General features: G+C 42.4%; 1 protein-coding gene across 3 annotated transcripts in view; it reads left to right on the plus strand.

The window, feature by feature from the left end:
• Positions 1 to 21370, plus strand: part of SHANK3 (SH3 and multiple ankyrin repeat domains 3) — a 244325-nt gene that overhangs the window by 208875 nt on the left and 14080 nt on the right. For all 3 annotated transcript variants that reach the window (XM_069979855.1, XM_069979864.1, XM_069979872.1), the window contains exons 19-22: positions 14001 to 14081; positions 15091 to 15218; positions 15348 to 15453; positions 16203 to 18432. In XM_069979855.1, the coding sequence (XP_069835956.1) occupies positions 14001 to 14081; positions 15091 to 15218; positions 15348 to 15453; positions 16203 to 18432 (2545 nt within the window). The remainder of the gene's footprint in view (positions 1 to 14000; positions 14082 to 15090; positions 15219 to 15347; positions 15454 to 16202; positions 18433 to 21370) is intronic.

Below are 21370 nucleotides of genomic sequence, written 5' to 3' on the forward strand. Positions count from 1 at the left end.
TTGCTTTAGCAAAATACAGCCAGTTTTTTCATTTGTTCGTTATCAATGAAATTTACATTTTTGATCTGTCAATCTTGTGTGGCTACAATTCAATGAATAGCAGACACACAAAACTGACATGTCAGTTTTTCTTGCGGCTGCTAGGGATCCTGGCCAGAGTGTATACTTTGGGGGACATTTACAAAGCATCCGCCCAAGGTGTACGCCAGAGAGAAGGTGCAGATTCGCCCCATCTCCCTGGCGTATGCCCTGCTCGACCAAGGGGCGGGCTGAGGGAGCGTGATAAGGCGCCTCATTTATCATGATTTACGCCTGCTCACTGGAAGCTGGTGTAGATTTTGTACGCCGAGCGCAGGTTCAGGTGCCCAGCTGGATTTACTAAGAGGAGTGCCCCTCTTAGTTAATCCTGCCGGGGGAAAGGGGGCGGGGCCTAATATAAGACCGGTCTTCATAAATCCCCCCCTATATGTGTACACTCCATCCGGGATTCCATTAATTGCAGTGCAACATAAATTTTCTTTTAATCACGACCATTGTAGGAAATCGGCTGTGATTAATAGGATATTCACGTTGTGTGAACTTAGCCTGAAGCTGCAGGCAGTTTGATACCTCTTCAGCTACCTTATTTATTACATTTTATATCAGGGAACTGCAAATACTACAATTCCCTAATATGTGAAGCTTTTTGGAGGAGCAATGTATACTGTTTCATTGTATTTTCTCCTATGTATCATTGAGCTTTTTAATAGCTCCCCTCAAAAATAAAGAATGTTTCCTTTATCTTTAAATATATATTTTTTAATTCCTTTATACAGTACCCATGTATTCTATACAGTTAAAGAAGATACTAGAAATTACTGAATCGGTACTTACTGTGTGTCACCATTTTTAAGGAATATATGGAAATTACTTTTCTTATTGCCAAGGACAGATGCAACTTCATTTTACGACAGCAGGAGATGGCTTATGGGCCTCTGACTTCAAGCTGCTGTAAAATCTGCCTCATCTGTAGTTGGAGAGGGTGGGCTTTAGTTGGAATATAGAAATACCCTGCAGCTATCTTGCCAGTGTTTTCTGATAGCTCCAGCTGTATATTACAGAACTAACAGGACATAACTTTCCAATAACTTTTTATTCCAAACTCTTTATCTTTTAAAACTCATTAAACAAATGAAAGGAGGTAATTCCCCCCTGATACTTTAACTCCACGGCCAGTTTTAGTTGTTTCCGCCTTGTGTTTAAAAAGCCATAGCTCTTTCTTTTTTTCACCTACAGACCCATATGAGGTCTTTATTTTGCAGCACCAATTGTCCTTTGTAATGAGATTCTTAAGTTTTCCATAAGATATGCTGCAAAACGGAAAAACTAGGACTAGTGCTCGCATCTCTATGAGTGCATCTCTATGAGAGTGCTATCATAAAAATGCATAGAAGACAATGACTTTTGTCTCTTCAAAAGCGCTGTGGAGTTGGAACAGTCAGAGCAGAGGTCACATGGGTGCCACTCGGACCTCAATGGGGTTGGAACATGGAATTGACACTGTGCTTAGGGAACCCAGTCAGCCCAGGTGGGTGAGTATACCATGTACAAGCTTGGTGTGTGAGGTAAAACTATAAAAAATCAACAGATTGCATCTGTTGGGTCATACCTGAAGTATACACTAATAGCCATAATCACAGGACAGCCCATAGAGTGTGAACTTTCTTGTGCATCTGTATTTTTGCACATGAAATGAAAAACTTGACAATCTTAGTTTTATTTAAGGAAAACAGCTGACGTAGCTATAATCCTTTCTGTACGTAACAGTGCTCTGAAATCTAATCTGCCACGTTAATTAATTCTTATGGTTATCTGTCATTATCATAAGTGTGTTAAGCTGGTTCCTTTCATGTTTTAAGATCAGATGGTGTTCCTTAATCTCATACGTTTAAAAGAATTGCTGTTTTTACTTTCTGATGTTGAAATGTTCTGTGACACTCTTCCTTGGCTGGTTAAGGCTGTATATGGCTCCAAGTTCTTTCATGGACTTACAATAAATACAGCAATCAAGAAATTATTCGCTCCTCTTTATTATTTTTTTACAGTAAATAGATTTGACAGATGCAATAAATGCTTCTTAAAGGGTATTTCCACACAAAAAAGGCCCTTTTTATTGTTAATCCATAATTGTGTATAAATATAGCATTAAGGTTGATAAATAAGAATAAGCTGGGTTCACACACTGTATACTTCAGGCAGTATTTGGTCCTCAAGTCAGGTCCTCATAGCAACCAAAACCAGGAGTGGATTGAAAACACAGAAAGGCTCTGTTCACACAATGTTGAAATTGAGTGGATGGCTGCCATATAACAGTAAATAACTGCCATTATTTCAATATAACAGCCGTTGTTTTAAAATAACAGCAAAAATTTGCCATTAAATGACGGCCATCCACTCAATTACAACATTATGTGAACAGAGCCTTTCTGTGTTTTCAATCCACTCCTGGTTTTGGTTGCTATACAGCCTCACAAATACAGCCTCAAATATACATAGTGTGAACCCAGCCCCCATCTGTATAAATGTTTTATTTCAGTAGAGTGTATAATATAATCAGTTTTAGTAAGATTCCTCACTGGTAGATATGTACATTCCACCCATATACCTTGTTCAGGGCTCCAGACTAAAAAATTTACCTAGGAGCCATTGGCTCCTAACCTGAAAAATTTAGGCGCCAAATAGAATATTTGGTCGCCAACATTTTAAACCATGTAAAATTAATGTTATGTTAAATGGGACTTACTGTGTGCAGAGGCCGCGGCAGCCTCCTCCTCCTTTAGATTCTCTCTTTTCTTAGTTTGTATATGGTTGTCAAGTTGCAAGTTTCCATGTTGAACGTTTTCAGTCTGACTCAGTACTTCAGCCTCACTTGGCTAGCCTTCTAATGAGGCTTACTCTTCTGAACTTGAACTTAAAGGGAACCTGTCGACCCCCGTGCCGGGGTGACAGGCTCCCAACCCCCCGTTAGAGCCCCCTATACTCACCTCATCGCGTCGGGTGCCGCTTCTGAAGATGGTCGGGTCACTGAGATCTCAGCAGCTGCAGCCCGGCGTGCGCTGAGAGATGAGTCCAACGCTCATAGAGAATGACAGAGCGCTGGACTCTCCCGTCATTCTCTATGAGCGTTGGACTCATCTCTCAGCGCGCGCGCCGGGCTGCAGCTGCTGAGATCTCTGTGACCCGACCATCTTCAGAAGCGGGACCCGGCGCGATGAGGTGAGTATAGGGGGCTCTAACGGGGGGTTGGGAGCCTGTCACCCCGTCACCGGGGGTGACAGGTTCCCTTTAAAAGCTTGCAACAGTCTATACATACTGAGCTAGACTTATGACTGCAGCCATAGTGACCCCCACAAGATGAGTATATAGATAGATATATCTCTCACCTAGTGACTAATGCAAGTGACCCCCTACAATAGACACCTGAGGGGCCCTGATAATAATAATTGTGCATATATCTATCTCCCAGTGTCTGCAGCCAGTTTGCCCTACACTTATAGATGGCCCCCTCCTTTTATAGATGACCCCCTCTACCCCCATTATAGATGCCCCCTCTCTACCCCCATTATAGATGCCCCTCCTCCCCCCCATTATAGATGCCCCCTCTCCCCCCCCTTATAGATACCCCCTCCCCTTATAGATGCCCCCTCTCCCCCCCCCCATTATAGATGCCCCCTCTTCTCCCCCCCTTATAGATACCCCCTCCCCTTATAGATGCCCCCTCTCCCCCCCCATTATAGATGCCCCCTCTTCTCCCCCCCTTATAGATACCCCCTCCCCTTATAGATGCCCCCTCTCCCCCCCCATTATAGATGCCCCCTCTTCTCCCCCCCTTATAGATACCCCGTCCCCTTATAGATGGCCCCCTCTCCCCCCCTTGAAGATGGCCCCCTCTCCCCCCCTTGAAGATGGCCCCTCTTCTCCCCCCATTATAGATGCCCCCCCCCTTTCCTCTATGCTAAGCAATATTTAAAAAAAAACAAACACACAAACTCACCTGACAACCCGCTCCCCCGGCGATCCTCTTCTTCTTTAGGTGCTGTCCCCGGCTGATGCGCGGCTGCCGGGGGTGTCCCGTCCTATCCCCGGCAGCGCGGCGCGTCAGTGAGCTCCCTGTACGCCGGGGCTGTGACTTCTGACACAGGAAGCGTCTCTGACGTGCGCTTCCTGTGCCGGAAGTCAGGGCCCCAGGCAGCTCACTGATGCGCCGCGCTGCCGGGGATAGGACGGGACACCCCCGGCAGCCGCGCATCAGCCGCGCATCTTAAAGAGACAGCGCGCCGCCGCCGGGGCCAGTCGCAAATGGCGCCCAGATTAATTAATCTGGGCGCCATTTGCAAAATGTCAGTCGCATTGGCGACCATTTTGGTCGCCATCTGGAGCCCTGTTGTTCCTTTTTTGCTTATTATGTCCCTTTAGCTAAGAAAAGATTACAGTCAGGGGCGTAGCTAGGATTCATGGGGCCCCATAGCAAAACATCGAAAGGGCCCACCCTCCCCTACACTAATATATATATATATGTACACACACACATACATACATACATACACACACACACACACACACACACTCGGTGATGTGGCCAAAAAATAAAATGTCTTGTGGCCAGAGGAAGAATCCTGCCTGCAGCCACAAGAGTGACTGGCAGAGTAGAGAGACATTGGCTGCTTGCTCTGTTAGGCCACTGTTTTTAACTATAAGGGCCCATTAAGAGCCCTTATAGTTAAATACATAGGTGCAAGAGCAGACTCTCTTTTTTGCTTAACCCCTTATGTACTGCAGTGTGTAAGTGACCCAATGTTCAGAAGACAAGGAGATATCTCCTTGATTGCCCGTGCACTGATAACCCCTGACCTCTTCACGGAGTCTTGCACATTTTCCTACTTGATTGCGGCAGGCAGCCAGAACAGGGGTCAGGGGTTATCAGTGCAGTAAAGCAAATATCTCTTTGTCTTCTGCTTGTTAACCCTTTTTTTGTGTTGCAGCATGTAGGTAAACATTGCGTCACTTACACACTGCAGTACATAAGGGGTTAAGCAGAAGGATACAGGAGGCTCTCATCTTCCTTGTGCATACCTGGGCCCCCCTCCCCCACAAGCCCCATAACAGCTGCATACCCTGCCTCTATGGTAGCTACGCCACTGATTACAGTACAGTCAAATGGGTTCAAGTCATGTAATTTGTATTGCAGTAAAAAGCTATGCCATATAGAATTGTTCTTTAAGAACTGTGAAAATGTGAGCTTGTTTAGATGTGCGATGGTTTAGATAACACCCAATGCTATATAATTGGTTTTCTACTCCACAACGCAAGCTTCAATATTTAATCATATTATACAACAGGGATTACTCACCTTTTTTTTTTTTTATTAGATTGTCAACAACACAGCTGAGGTGAGATTAGTTGATGCAATAGCAATAGTGAATCACTTGTCTTTTGTAATGTAAGACGTTTTACTTTGAAGGTTTTTCATTCCTGATAAAGATGAGTGGATTTAATAAAAGGCAGTATGGGGCAGGACAGCAGCCAGAGAACAGAGTATGCCTAAAAGGTTAAGTCAGACACATAGGAACCGTGGTCAGGCAGTGTCTTGCAGCCATATTTCGACATAAAAAAAATGCATTCATATTATGGTAGTGTGAAATCAGCCTTAGGCTATAGTCACACAATACAAAGTAGTAGAAAGCAGGCTGTACAACCAGTTGGAAAAAATCCCATGTGCTTTATTTCACTCTTGAAACATTTAGGTTCAGAAAAACCTTCCTCTTGTAATGTTCATATAATGTTGTTTCACGACCATCTTTTAAAAATTATGGCTGCAAATAATATAATCATGAATATTATAGACAGCCCCAAATCACCTTGTGTGAACAGAGGCTTAAAGTTAAAGCGAAGAGAATCCTCAGGTTTATCTAAATACAACAACACACAAAAGACAAACTCCGGACGTGAGTTTCTTGAAGTGGCCAGCAAACCCTTATAATTATAATGTGACAAGGAATTGAACTAGATCATGTCATCCAGCCTACACATATAGTCAGCCAGCTCACGTTGACAATTTGTTCTTTGGCTCTTTGCCCAGCAGTCTGCTACCACCAATGCACCCTACACCTACTGCAAATACCAAACTTCCTCTGCTAACAAAATTCCAAAGAAATTATAAAGGCGATTCTTTGGCATTCTGTAATCTCCTTGTTTCAACAGAAAGCATTCATGACTGTTTTCTTGAAACACAGCACAGTACTTAGTACGCACAGCAAAGTGTGTCTGTGTGCGTGGAGACTGGAAACTGGTGTAAATTTGAATTGTCTTAGGTGCCCCTAGCAACCAATCAGATTCCTCCTTTAATTTTTCAAAGAATCTGTGGGGAATGAAAAGTGGATTCTGATTGGTTGGTAGTGCCAACTAAGACAATTCTACTTTACACCAGTTTAATAAGTCTCCCTCTATGGGTACTATTTGTAGCTTTTATTGACGCTATGAGCAGTTTATACATGGTTTTTTGGAATGGTTGAACTACAGGTTCAGCTACAAGGATTCACATGGCCATTTTCGGTATTTAGATGATAGAATATTGGTAAAGTCCTTGCTATGAAGTAATTCTGAGAAATGTAGCAGCACAAGTTGGAACAATCACTGGTCAAGTCATGCATGTTGTTGTTTTTCAAGATTGTAATCCTTAGAAACTGCTATTTTGCCAAGATTGAGTTTGTCATAATTTACAATTTTGCTTCACAGAAGGAAAAAGTGAATGTATTTTAAGATGTTTTCTTAATTCTAAATCTGAACTTAACGTTAGGGGTCCAATTATTCCTCCTACTCACATAATTGCTGCTCTTCAACAGACCTGTCTGCCCTGTTGCAATAGACTCAGAGGACTGCTTGCTCTCCAGCTCCTTCAGGTTGTTTGCCCCTTTGTTATTGATAGAAAAGTGCAGAATTGAGTTTATGACTTTAACCACCTTCAACAGTCTCAAAATTTCTCATTCTTGGTTCCTGAAAAAAAATTTCACGCTTTTATCTAAGGAACCTGGTGGTGCTAGCTCAAGGGCTTGGAAGAAGACTTATCTAACTGATTCATCTCATAGTAATTCTTGATAGAATAAATCGTTTTGTAAATAGTATTATTCTTTACAAAATTTCTATTAGACACTATTAGATACTATATATCATTTTTATAGTGCTATAAACTATTTTATTGCTGCTCCTATCTGTGCAGCCAGTATCCCCCTCACCTCACACTGCACCTATTTGTGCAGCCAGTATCCTGCTCACCTCACACTGCACCTATATGTGCAGCCAGTATCCTGCTCATCTCACACTGCACCTATCTGTGCAGCCAGTATCCCCCTCACCTCACACTGCACCTATCTGTGCAGCCAGTATCCCCCTCACCTCACACTGCACCTATCTGTGCAGCCAGTATCCCTCTCACCTCACACTGCACCTATCTGTGCAGCCAGTATCCCTCTCACCTCACACTGCACCTATCTGTGCAGCCAGTATCCCTCTCACCTCACACTGCACCTATCTGTGCAGCCAGTATCCCCCTCACCTCACACTGCACCTATCTGTGCAGCCAGTATCCCTCTCACCTCACACTGCACCTATCTGTGCAGCCAGTATCCCTCTCACCTCACACTGCACCTATCTGTGCAGCCAGTATCCCTCTCACTTCACACTGCACCTATCTGTGCAGCCAGTATCCTGCTCACCTCACACTGCACCTATCTGTGCAGCCAGTATCCCTCTCACCTCACACTGCACCTATCTGTGCAGCTAGTATTTTACTTACCTCACAAGTTACCTATCTGTGCAGCCAGTATACCTCTCACCGAAAGCATCTATCTGTGCAGTCATTATCTCTCTTACCGTACACTGGGCAGCCAGTATCCCTCTCACCTCACGCTGGGCAGCCAGTATCCTGCTCACCTCACACTGCACCTATCTGTGCAGCCAGTATCCCTCTCACCTCACACTGCACCTATCTGTGCAGCCAGAATCCCTCTCACTTCACACTGCACCTATCTGTGCAGCCAGTATCCTGCTCACCTCACACTGCACCTACCTGTGCAGCCAGTATCCTGCTCACCTCACACTGCACCTATCTGTGCAGCCAGTATCCCTCTCACCTCACACTGCACCTACCTGTGCAGCCAGTATCCTGCTCACCTCACACTGCACCTATCTGTGCAGCCAGTATCCCGCTCACCTCACACTGCACCTATCTGTGCAGCCAGTATCCCTCTCACCTCACACTGCACCTATCTGTGCAGCCAGTATCCTGCTCACCTCACACTGCACCTATCTGTGCAGCCAGTATCCCTCTCACCTCACACTGCACCTATCTGTGCAGCCAGTATCCTGCTCACCTCACACTGCACCTATCTGTGCAGCCAGTATCCTGCTCACCTCACACTGCACCTACCTGTGCAGCCAGTATCCCGCTCACCTCACACTGCACCTATCTGTGCAGCCAGTATCCCGCTCACCTCACACTGCACCTATCTGTGCAGCCAGTATCCCTCTCACCTCACACTGCACCTATCTGTGCAGCCAGTATCCTGCTCACCTCACACTGCACCTATCTGTGCAGCCAGTATCCTGCTCACCTCACACTGCATCTATCTGTGCAGCCAGTATCCTGCTCACCTCACACTGCACCTATCTGTGCAGCCAGTATCCTGCTCACCTCACACTGCACCTATCTGTGCAGCCAGTATCCTGCTCACCTCACACTGCATCTATCTGTGCAGCCAGTATCCTGCTCACCTCACACTGCACCTATCTGTGCACCCAGTATCCTGCTCACCTCACACTGCACCTATCTTTGCAACTAGTATTCTACTCACCTCACAAGTTACCTATCTGTGCAGCCAGTATACCTCTCACCGAAAGCATCTATCTGTGCATTCATTATCTCTCTTACCTTACACTGGGCAGCCAGTATCCCTCTCACCTCACGCTGGGCAGCCAGTATCCTGCTCACCTTACAAGTAACAAACATTACTTAAAGAGGTTATTCAGTTCTACAAAAAATGGCCACTTTTCCCCCTGTCTTGTTTCCAGATTGGGTGGGGTTTGAAACTCAGTTCCATTGAAGTAAATGGAGCTTAATTGCAAAACACACCTTAACTAGAGACAACAGTGGGGTAAAAGTGGCCATGTTTTTGTAGCGCTGGATAACCCCTTTAAATAGACAAGGACATGTAAAATTTTGGTGTTTAGCTGCTTAGCCTGTGGCTTAGTACATTTTGATTAGAACATTTTGGTACTGGAGAAGAAATAGGCGCTTGGATTTGGACACGTTTCAAATCTATTTAAAACACAAATGTGGAGCCACAACTTTAGTCTGTGTGGTTTTCAGTTGTTCTGTGGACACATCTGCTTTAAGCTGCCCCATATTTCCTGCTTACAACAACATGAATTGACTGTGCATGTGCTGACCAACATATCCTCAGATAACAAGATAAACAGTGTATGGCCATGTTCATACTACGTATGAGACCGGCCGTTCTGTGAACCGGCCGGGTTACGGAATGGCTAGTCTCTGAAAAGATTTAGGGCTGCAGAATTCTGATGCAGGTGCATCCATGCGGGCCCGCATCAGAACTCCCCACTGCACACTGTGGAGCGAGCGTCCACAGTACAAATTTCAAAGTTAAATCCCCTGACATATGGCACACTTTCATGTGCTGTCAGTAGAGTCACTGAATATTTTTGATTTTTTTAAACTTCATTAGATTCTTATTTTATATTAATGGATGATGCTTGTTAAAAGTGAACCTAAGATATGCTCTGACCCCTGTAATTAGGTGTATTTCTCCTGAATGGACACTAACAAATGAGCTGTACTAGTGACTGCAAGCTCATCTGTGATAGGAGTCTATTGATGTTGACTAATTCTTGCAGGCATTCTCTAGGGTTAGCCTGCAGAAACTGGTACTGCTCTCTGCTCCACATTCTCCCGCATAATTTTAGCACAGTAAGTTATAAAATGTTGGAACTTTTTAACAGTATAGATTAGTACAATAGCAACATTAATAGCCCTAATAATACTAAATATTTTCACGTTCAGTGTTTAATTGTTGTAATGAACTATGAACCATGAACTATACATGCTAGCCTTTGTTATCCCTTTTAGGCCATGTTCACACAACGTACAGTATGTCTAGCATAAATCACGGCCGTTGTTGCAGTTTGCAACAACGGCCGTGATTTATGCTAAACATAGGTTGTATTTGAATGAATGGAATCCCGTCTGGAGCATATACATATAGTATACGCTCCGGCTCTAATTCCATCTGGCTGCACGAAAAACTGACATGTCAGTTTTCTGCGGCCGATATTCATGGAATGAATGGAATCCTATCCAGAGCGTATACACATAGTATACGCTCCGGCCGTGATTTCATCCAGCTGCAAGAAAAACTGACATGCTCCATTGTGTACAGCAGTGAATTGGGATGTGGGCACACACGGGTGCGCCTGCATCCGAATTCACCAGAAATGAAGATCATCTGGCTGGTACTGCAGTACCGGCTGGGATGATCTTCAGTAACACTGGCTGTTCTGTGATCCGGTCGGGTCACAGAACGGCCGGTGTTATACGCAGTGGGAACATGGCCTAATATTGCAAAGCCGTCTGTTTTTTACCGTGGTTCTGAACGCTCTGGGGATGTTTCAGTTATCAATAGACAGTCTACAAAAAAAATAAAATGCATCATAATCTGTGAAACTGCTAAGCATTCCTACAGATTTTATACTACATATGGCTATTAAAGCGTCACTTCAATGTCTTTTTTCAGAAATTAATAAATATCAATAGTACAATCGATTTTAAGAAACTCTATAATAGGTTTTATTAAGCAAAAGAGTTTCCTTCTGTACTCAAAAAGATGTTTTGCAGCCTCCCCCACTCACTGTCCATTATGGTCTATGAAGGGGGAAGGTCCAGTGAGTACTCCTTGCAGCCCTGCAGAGCAAAACATCCTGCAGTCTTTAACCAAGTTCCCAGGTAAACACTAACCTTTCTGACCTGGCATTTTATGTAGCCAGACAGTCTCCAAACTGCACAGCTGCTTGTCTCCTGTTTCTGCTAAATCACCCCCCCCCCTCGTCCCCTCCCCCCTCCATATGTTATAATGAACTCAGCAGATCTAGTCCTTACTTTTCCTCTTTGTAAGAAAGACGACTTTGCCTGATAATGCACAGATAAGAAGTGAGGGGAGAGGCTGCAAAACAGCTTTATGAATACAGAAATAGGCTTTTTTTTGCCTAATAAAATGTATTGCAGTTTCTTAAAATCACTTGTACTATTTAGTTCTGCAAAAATATTTTAAATGACAGTTACACTTTAAGTAAGGGGGCTTTTTCCCTTCTTCACCTCAGTGCTTATTGTTTCTACCACTAATGATGCAGTTCATTTTCTTTTTTTTACCAATCATTTTTTGTGTCATGTAATTTACAAGGCAGGGACAATAGACATCCCTTCATATAAAACCATCACAGAAAAGTCATCTATAAATAGTTCATAATTTTCTATTTTTTGGGGACCATCTTCCCATTGGAGATCCCCAGTTCTTTGTACCTTATGAGCCAGAATGTAGAGAAACATATAATTTCACAAACATCTTCTGATTGAAATTTGATACAAGTTGTTGGAAAAGTTAGAAGTGTCTGTAAATTGCCAGTGCATATGGTCATAACTCAATATTCTTATGATGAGCCACACAGCATCAGGTAGCAAGCAACATGTTGCTCCGAAGCCACTGGTTGGGGACCACTGTGATGGGTGATAAATGTCTTATTGCTTGAGGTCCCGACCACGGGGTGGAATCCCAGTGGTGTAATCGGACATTTGCCACCAATCCTTTGACTGCAAAAAAACTTCTTTAGTTTGGTGTATGTCTAAATTTTTTTTATATATGAGAGCTTGCCACCCCTCAGTATGAGCCCATCCATTTAAATGAGTGGCATGATTCTTGAAGCCACACCTGTAGTAATCAGTTGGTCTCTGCATTGGCTTGAGGAAGGGTCCTCGAGTTATTAGAACCTCTTTAAAAGTACACACTAAAACTCTAAGATGGCTATACGTTATAGAGTCATTTTACCCAGTTTAATGGAAAGCTTTGTAAAAGCTATAGGGCACATCTGTGGAAATGATGTGAATAAGCAGCCATAGCAACCAGATCACTCAATTCATTGTCAACCTGAACTCAGAAATACCAGATTTTAACTGATTAGTTACTACAAACATCCTTGTTTAATATCTATCTATCTCCTATCTATCTATCTATCTATCTATCTATCTATCTATCTATCTATCTATCTATCTATCTCCTATCTATCTATCTATCTATTATCTATCTCTTATCTATCTATCTCTTATCTATCTATCTATCTATCTATCTATCTATATATCTATCCCATGTCTATGTATTTATCTATCTATCTATCTATCTATCTATCTATCTATCTATCTATCTCCTATCTATCTATCTCCTATCTATCTATCTATCTATCTATCTCCTATCTATCTATCTCTTATCTATCTATCTCTTATCTATCTCTTATCTATCTATCTCCTGTCTATCTATCTATCTATATTGGAATGCTGCAATAAATCACTTACTTTTTTCACTGTTTAACCCCGTGAGTGCCGTGGATTATCTATTTGCTATCTATCTATCTATCTCCTATCTATCTATCTATCTATCTATCTATCTATCTATCTATCTATCTATCTCCTATTTATCTATCTATCTATCTTCTATCTATCTATCTATCTATCTCTTATCTATCTATCTCTTATCTATCTATCTATCTCCTGTCTATCTCCTATCTATCTATCTATCTATCTATCTATCTATCTATCTATCTATCTATCTCCTATCTATCTATCTATCTATCTCCTATCTATCTATCTATCTATCTCCTATCTATCTATCTATCTATCTATCTATCTATCTATCTATCTATCTATCTATCTCCTATCTATCTATCTATCTATCTATCTATCTCTTATCTATCTCTTATCTATCTATCTCCTATCTATCTATCTATCTATCTATCTATCTATCTATCTATCTCTTATCTATCTCTTATCTATCTATCTCCTGTCTATCTATCTATCTATCTATCTATCTATCTATCTATCTATCTATCTATCCTGTCTATTTCATCTATATTATATATTTCTCTGTTTATCTGTCGGAGTAAAACATAGCTTTAGTTTTTTAATTGCATTGGTTATTATCTCTGGAAAATGCATTTTCCATTTTTTTCCATGAAGTGGAGTTTCTCTCTCTATCTAGATAGCAGAATCTTTTTGTCTGGAGATAGTATAAGGTCTTTAAGTATCAGTGTCTCTTTGTGGTGTAGCCTGTCTCTCTCCCTCCCTCCATCTGAAGCGTGAAGCGAGGGTTACCATAGAAACGGAGCAAGAACTGCTAACTGTATGCCAGTGCATTCAGGATAGAGGGAGGGAGAGAGACAGAGGAGAAGATGACTAAAAAGAGGGAGATGGAAAAGATAGTCTAAGGAGGATTGAGAAAATGGAGAAGTTATAGAATGATGAGGAAAAGAGAAGAAGGACACACAGATAAAAGATGTGAAGAGTGTCATAACAAGAAAACATCAGGCTTCTGTCAGTGTTGAGGAGTCAAGTGAAGCTGCTGCTGGCGACGCAGTGAACCTGCATTACAGAAAACTGTTACTATAGATTAATGTAGGCTAGTGCACAAGGTGGCCACAGTGCACCCGCTACCCCGTATGGCTGGGACAGGGCTCCCAGCAATAGGCTTCAAGAATGAAGTCAAGACGCAGGGTTGGGAAGCTGCTAGCGCAGTGCGATCCCTCATCTCGGGAGTATGAGGAGATGGTTTTGGAAAAACGGCGGCTTCTTCCGGACCCTCGCCGCCTGCTGGATAAGACATGTAAGGTCACTTCTCTTTTTCTTCCAGCTCCCCCACCTCCAAAGAGAGCACCAAGCACCACTCTTACCCTGCGATCCAAGTCCATGACAGCTGAACTGGAGGAACTAGGTAAGATTGGGAAAAATTGCTAAATGTTAGGTCACATGAAATGACTAGCTAAGAGTGTTAGGGTGGAATTAATAATTATCTATAGGCTTCTCATGTAGTGGTTTCACCATCTTTTCTCTTCTCTGGGTTGTGGGAATATTCGTATCTGTCTAGACTTTGCTTCGTTGCAGTTTCTCAATTAAATGTAGAAGTAAAACAGGTAATTATGGATGTTAAATGGTTGTAAGGGGCACATTCTCTTGTTGGTGGGCACTAAAAGAAAGGTAACAATCCAAACCTAGGAGATTTCTATGTAGCTTATTCTTTAGTTTGTAACTATTCTATGGTGTACAGCTATTTACTATCCTTGAGGGCAGGGCTGATATTTCCTTTATCTGTATATCTCTCCATACATACCTTTATCTATCTACACAGTGCAACAGTTGCAGTATATTGATAATGTTACATACTTTCATCTAATGTCCTCACTTCTTATACAATGTCCTTTTTTTGTATTTTTGCTTTATCATGGTACAGTAATGTGTATGTCTGTACCTTCAATGCAGCTATAAGGGGAACAAATCATGTTACTTAATAGTCTACATATTTCTGAGTTTAACCATTTAACTATTAGTTAGATAACAAAAGAAATGGATTAATATCAGATTATTGTTGTTATTATTATTATTATTATTATTTTCTGCACATATGAGTTTAAAGCCCCAAAATTGCATTTTGTTTTATTCCCATGGCTATTAAAGGGGAACTCTCAGCAGGTTAGACAAATCTAACCTGCTAATAGCTCCCTAGTGTGCACGGGGTGCTGAGGATAAAGGTAAGTCTCATAGAGGATTTCACAACAGCACTGGAACGGCGCCGAGGATGAAGGTAAGAGACTTACCTTCATCCTCAGCGCTCTGTGCACACTAGGGAGCTATCAACAGGTTAGATTTGTCTAACCTGCTGATAGTTCGCCTTTAAGCATGCACTAAAGAATGTTTAAGAGAATAAACTAGTTTATTACTTTCAGAACGACTAGATGAGATTTTGGTGGCCTCTGATCCCTCCATGAGACCAGAGATTGCTGAGGCTGACTCAAGAGCTGCTACAGTAAAACAGCGTCCAACAAGTAGGCGCATCACCCCAGCCGAGATAAGTGTAAGATTAAGCAGCAACATACTCTTTACACATCTTTATACTGACTACAAGCTCTCCCACATATATATTGATTTTTATGTTATCTTCTCAATCGCTTCATGTTCTTTTTTTCCTGTTTGTCTACTGTAGTCGCTGCTAGAGAGACAGGGGATTTCTTCACATGCAATATCTAAAATCCCTGGAGAAAAAACTCATATTGCTCTCCATCATGGGATGTCTCGGACAAAGTCTGTGGGTAAGCTAAAGCACATCTTTACTCAACAGTGAAAGCTAAACCTCCTGACTACCATACCATAAAGTTAGTTGGTAGTTAGGTATATATGCAGTTTGATAGTTCAGTAACATCAGATTATAATGTGTGTATGTATGAAACATATATTGATGAAAACGGTGATATCTGTCACATTGAAAATGCTGTCTAATCTGCAGACAGCATGTTATAGAGGAGAGGAAGCTGAGCAGATTGATATATAGTGCTGTGGGAAAAGTTAAATAAGCATAACTTCTCATTTATTCCTGTAAATCTTTACTCATTCTGGGCTGAGAAGTCAAAAAAGTGCGGTACTGATTAGGGATTTACAGCTTTTTGTGTATTAGAGTGCTGTCTCTGAATAGATCGCTGAGACCATTTTTGTTGTTATATGGAGCCCTTAATCAATTAACAAATTTATGTCTCAAGCATTTATGATTGACCGCCTTGCTCTCTGTTATATTTTGTATCAATCAAATACTAATATTAAATAGAATGAGACTAGATAAACATATTTCATCATTGGCAGCATTTAGTTTTTCCAATTTTTTGTCTCTATAAACATAAGTAAAGACGTCTTTTATTTGCAGACATTTTTGTAAATTGCTAAGTAGTACTGATCTGCAAGTTTATAAATATTTACCACTATTTCCTATAACACCATCAAAGTTATTATGCCGTATAATTGAAGAATTGCCCATTAAGTAAGGTTGTAATTTTGTGTCTACCCTTAGGTGAAGATGAGAAACTGTCAGATTCATTCCTTGATGGACGATTCCCACGCAGTACCTCCATGCAGGATTCTTTAAGGGAAGGTCCAGGAATTCCACCACCTCCACAGAAATCTGCTCCCCCACCTCCTTCCCCCTATTACTTTGACACTGGGCCACCCCCAGCTTTTTCTCCACCACCCCCTCCTGGTAGGGGGTATGATACAGTGCATTCCAGCTTTAAACCAGGTTATGAAGCCAGACTTCATGGGCTTCCACATGGAATGGGATCTGCAGAGCTGTTAAGCATGGATCGTGCCCTCCCTCCTCCTGACCGACAGAAGCGTGCTCGTTCTATGATCATTCTTCAAGATACATCTCACCTTCCTGTTGAACCTACAAGCATTCCTCGACCTGGCCCATCCCCAACACCTCCAGAAAAATTAAAAAGAAGAAGTCGGGCTATGGACAATCCTTATGCTAATATGGGATTCTTTGCACCAATGAAGCCGCAGCGCAAAAAGAGTCCCCTTGTGAAACAGCTTCAAGTAGAAGATGCACAGGAACGAGCTGCCTTAGCCATGGCTGGGGGTTATTCACGGGATCCCTCACCATCTCGACGCAGCCCACGACAAAGTATGATGGAGTTAGGAAGTGCGCACCATGATCCATTAGGTAGTCCTTTTGCAACAGCACTTGCTGGAGTAATGAAGGAACGTGAGCGACGGCTGGATGAGAAGCGTAAATCCACAGTCTTCCTCTCGGTCGGAGCATTGGAGGGGACACCACCTTCTCCAGATCTCCCCTCTCTGCAACCTTCACGCTCTGTTGATGAGCGTTTGTTGGGGAGTCGTGATGTCCTCCTACCTTCTCCAGGTTCTTCACTTAAGTCTTTGATGTACAGCAGCCCTCATTCTACATTCATCCACCCCCTTACTGGTAAGCCCCTTGATCCAAATTCACCTCTTGCACTTGCGCTGGCCGCAAGAGAACGTGCGCTTTCAGCCCAGGAACCCTCTCCTCCACCAAGGACACCTACACCAGTAAGGAGCCCAGATTCTGACAGAGGTCCTCCACTCTTTCTGGAAATTCAAACCAAAGAGGGGGAGGTGGGAATGGAGATCGAAGGGTCAGCTTCACCCATATATAGCCCCTCTGGGGCTTCTGTGAAAGGCCAGTGGGGTGTTCCACTTAGAAGAGATGGAGAGGGTCGTGCTGAGAAAAGTCCAGAAAGACCTGAGAGCAGGGTGGAGGAAAGGAAACCTATGATTTTAAGCATTGTTGACACCTCTCAGCAGAAAACAGCAGGGCTTATAATGGTGCACGCTACCAGCAATGGGACAGAAGATAAACAACAGGAGTCATCAGCTACCACTGACAAACAAGAGGCCACACAGTCACAAGATACTGATGAGAAAGCTCCATCAAGCTCTTCTTCTGATAAAACTCTTGGTCAGGGAAGCTCAGAGGAGGAAGTAGAGCCTTTTGGGGGTAATAATCTGCCACCAGCCATGCTGTCCTCAAGTGATGAGGAAACAAGAGAAGAATTAGCAAAAATTGGGCTATTGCCTCCTCCTGATGCTTTTGCCAATGGAGTCCTGGTCACCAAACCTGGCACCCCCATCAGCCAACTGTCTCGGCCTGGTACTTTGGCTGTGCCATCTGCCAAGCTGGCTAGTGGTATAACACCCTCAGGGAAGCCTTCTGATGCCCCTATCCCCCATCCAGAGTCAGCTACTGACTCCGGTGTGGAGGAAGTGGACACCAGGAGCTCGAGTGACCACCATCTGGAGACCACGAGCACCATCTCTACTGTGTCCAGCATGTCCACTCTATCCTCAGAGAGTGGGGAGCCCACTGACACCTACACCTCGTATGCCGACGGTCAAACTTTTATACTCGAGAAGCCACCAGTGCCTCCAAAGCCCAAACTCAAGTCTCAACTGATGAAGGGCACCGTGACCTTCAGGGACCCCCTGCTCAAGCAGTCCTCGGACAGTGAGCTTATTGCCCAGCAGCAACTTGCAGCGGGCCGTCCGCGCTACCTCTTTCAGAGAAGATCTAAGTTATGGGGAGATCCAATTGAGAGTCGGCCTCTTTCACATGGAGGCCCTGTGGAAATAGAAAAGCCGTCTGTAATTGGGGAGATTAGTTCTCGACTTCAGCTGCTAAACAAGGACACACGGTCACTTGGGGAGGAGCCATCAATCCCGGGAATGGACCCCGGCAAGAAATCTCCAGTGGTGGCAGCTCGGTAAGAAGAGACTAGATAGAGTAAAAGTTATTTAGATTAAGTAATAGAGAAAAATGACTGTTACAATTGCTATACAATTACTGTATAATAGAAGAAGTCAGAGCAAGATATGAGACAGTTTACTGGTGTGATAAAGTGAAAATATCTAGCTACCATTATAGCTACCATTATAGCTACCATTTTCTTTGTAATCAAGATAAGTGTTTTAGAATTCCACAACATAAAAACTGTATAATATGTCAGTCTGTTCATTATATAACAGTACATATAAGAAGTATTCCTCTCATTCATTTGATATTTTATTGGGGAACGCCCTTGATTATCTTTATTACACAACAGAAATATTAATAATGTCAAAATGAAAACAAATCTCTACATTAAGTACAACCATAAAAGGTTTTTTTGGGGACTTTGTTTTATTCATGGCCTGTCCTCAGGATAAAGCATGAATGTCTAATTGGTGGATGTTTAACACCCACCACCACCAATCAGTGATTTTGCCAGAGCTGCCATTTACAGTTAAAAGAAATAGAAGCAGACAGCCCCATACACTATGCAGTGGTTGTGCTGGATTATTGCAGCTCAGCTGCCATTCACTGTAATGAGAGCTGAGCTGCAGTAACCAAGCATTGCCACTACACTATTGAGCTGCCTGCTTCCAGCTCTGTTTCTTTTATAGGCAACATAGCTCTGGCAAACAACTAAATGGTGTGGATCCTGGAAAATCCCTTTAAACACAATATTGGATGCATAACTATTTATACCCTGCAAGTTGGAGTTTAGATAAGGCACTTTGGCAGTAATTACATCTTTGCGTATAGACAAGTCTCGGTTATCCTCACACAATTTTGCTAGGATCTCTTAAGGTATATTCACAAATTTTTGAAGCTAAAAATATATTTTGTGCATGAATGGGGTAGTTTCTGCAGTATGTGCATGGGTTTCTGCAAACACAGGAACAGATACTAAAAAAATTTTTCTGGTATATACCAGTATTTCTGGTATTTTGTATAAACTATTTTTCTTTTTGGATCAATTCCTGTCTTTGCCTTAAAAAACCGCAACAAGTCTAAAAAACGTATAAACTTTATTTACATGCTTTTTAGATGTGAGTTGGTGGTACAGTTCCGGCTTGATTGAAGCAATGACTGTCAGATTCATTCCTTGATGGACGATTCCCACGCAGTACCTCCATGCAGGATTCTTTAAGGGAAGGTCCTGGAATTCCACCACCTCCACAGAAATCTGGTGTCCATTTTGCATATGCTAAGCTAGGCAGGATCCTGCATCCCCAGCAATCTTGTAAAGTCTAGTTGATTGCACTTTTCCATAATGAATATATGGGACTTCTTACTGCTAAAACTGTAAACAGTGAGAGGGAATTTATCAAGATCCACGTACCCCTACGCTGGTCTTAAATAAAGCCCTGCCCCCATGCCCCACATAAGATTTACTAAGAGGCACACATGTTTAAGTAAATCCAGTGGACCACGTCTCCTCTCCGCCTTGCCGTGCTCCCCCGGCCAGGTGAGTGGAGCATATATTAGGGAAAAGGTGCAGATTCTTGCGCAAATCGGGTGGTTTGTGCAAAAGTCTGTACCATTTTCATGAAGTACACCTAGGCCCACATTGATAAACTCTCCTCTGGATAATTTAACCTCTCTACTGCACCATAACACTAAAACAAGTTGGCTGTTTATAGACATGCATTAATTGTTGTTTATCATATGTAGCTTTCTAGAGATTTGTTGTCATTTTGACATCTGTTTCTTTGTAGGTGTAAAAAGTGTAACTAAATCTTCTGGTATTCAGTGTTGTTAAACAATAATACCTGGAGAAAAGCCAAACTGGGGGGAATTACTTGGTATAGGTGCTGTATATTCTCATGCCTTTTAGTATTGTCTTCCATTCTTCAAAACTTTGTTTGTTATATGTTAAAACATGTTCCAAGGTATTATTTTCTTTTTTTTTTCTTTTTCTTTTTTTTTTTTAGTATTAATGCATCTACACTGTGTGGTATATATCATATTTGTGTCGTGTAGGTTTTTCTCCAAACCAACAAAAGAATTAGTAATGCACCTTTATGTACAATATTTGAGGTTTCTTACAGTCTCCTTTATTAGCATTCAGTTAACTCACTTCCTTGAACCTATACCGAGATGCATGCCACCTCTATTATGTATATGAGTAACTAACACTTATTCTACTGTTACCCATAGGTTGCTTATTCATACTCATCCTATTTATTATTTAATTCACTGAGATTATTTCCTGACTCTTTTAACCATAATACACAGCTTGCTCATTGCATTTTAGTGAGGTGGACAATCTACTCTTGACTTTCATCTCCATTATCCACCATTGGCTGCTTCTGAAATGTTTCTGTTAAAGCTTACCAAACCATTCATTACTTTACTGCAACAAAGACATAAGAGCGTTTTTTTTTTCTAGCTTATAAGTCGGTTTAAAGGGAACCTGTCACCAGGGTAGATTTGTCTTAGAGGAGGCTATCTGAGTTCACCCAGTGTGCACCAGATGGCACTCTGTCATCTGTTGGCACTGCTGAAAAGACTGGATGGAAGGGCATTACAACAAAATTTCCAGTTCTGTGATGGGCATTCACATGCTTTTTAGCAAGTAAATTGTACATTGTAGATCAGAAAAAGTTGTTTACCTGTAATATAGTAAGCAGCAGCTTGGTGCTTCACCATCCCGACACATAAGAAGTGCCAGATCTGCCAATCACTTGCTGAGATGGGTCACTTCTGTGGTAAGTGGTCGGCTGAGTGGGCGCTTTCTGTGCATTGGAACAGAGAGCAGGAAGTGCCAATCAACAGGGATAGTGCCAATGGAAGTGCACCAGTGGGGATCGGAGGCAGGGAAGTTCACCCTTCAATTATATTGATTGACGTGTTTAGCTCTGCTCCGCATCCTAGAG

This window comes from Dendropsophus ebraccatus, chromosome 1, assembly GCF_027789765.1.
Source record: "Dendropsophus ebraccatus isolate aDenEbr1 chromosome 1, aDenEbr1.pat, whole genome shotgun sequence".
NCBI lineage: Eukaryota > Metazoa > Chordata > Amphibia > Anura > Hylidae > Dendropsophus > Dendropsophus ebraccatus.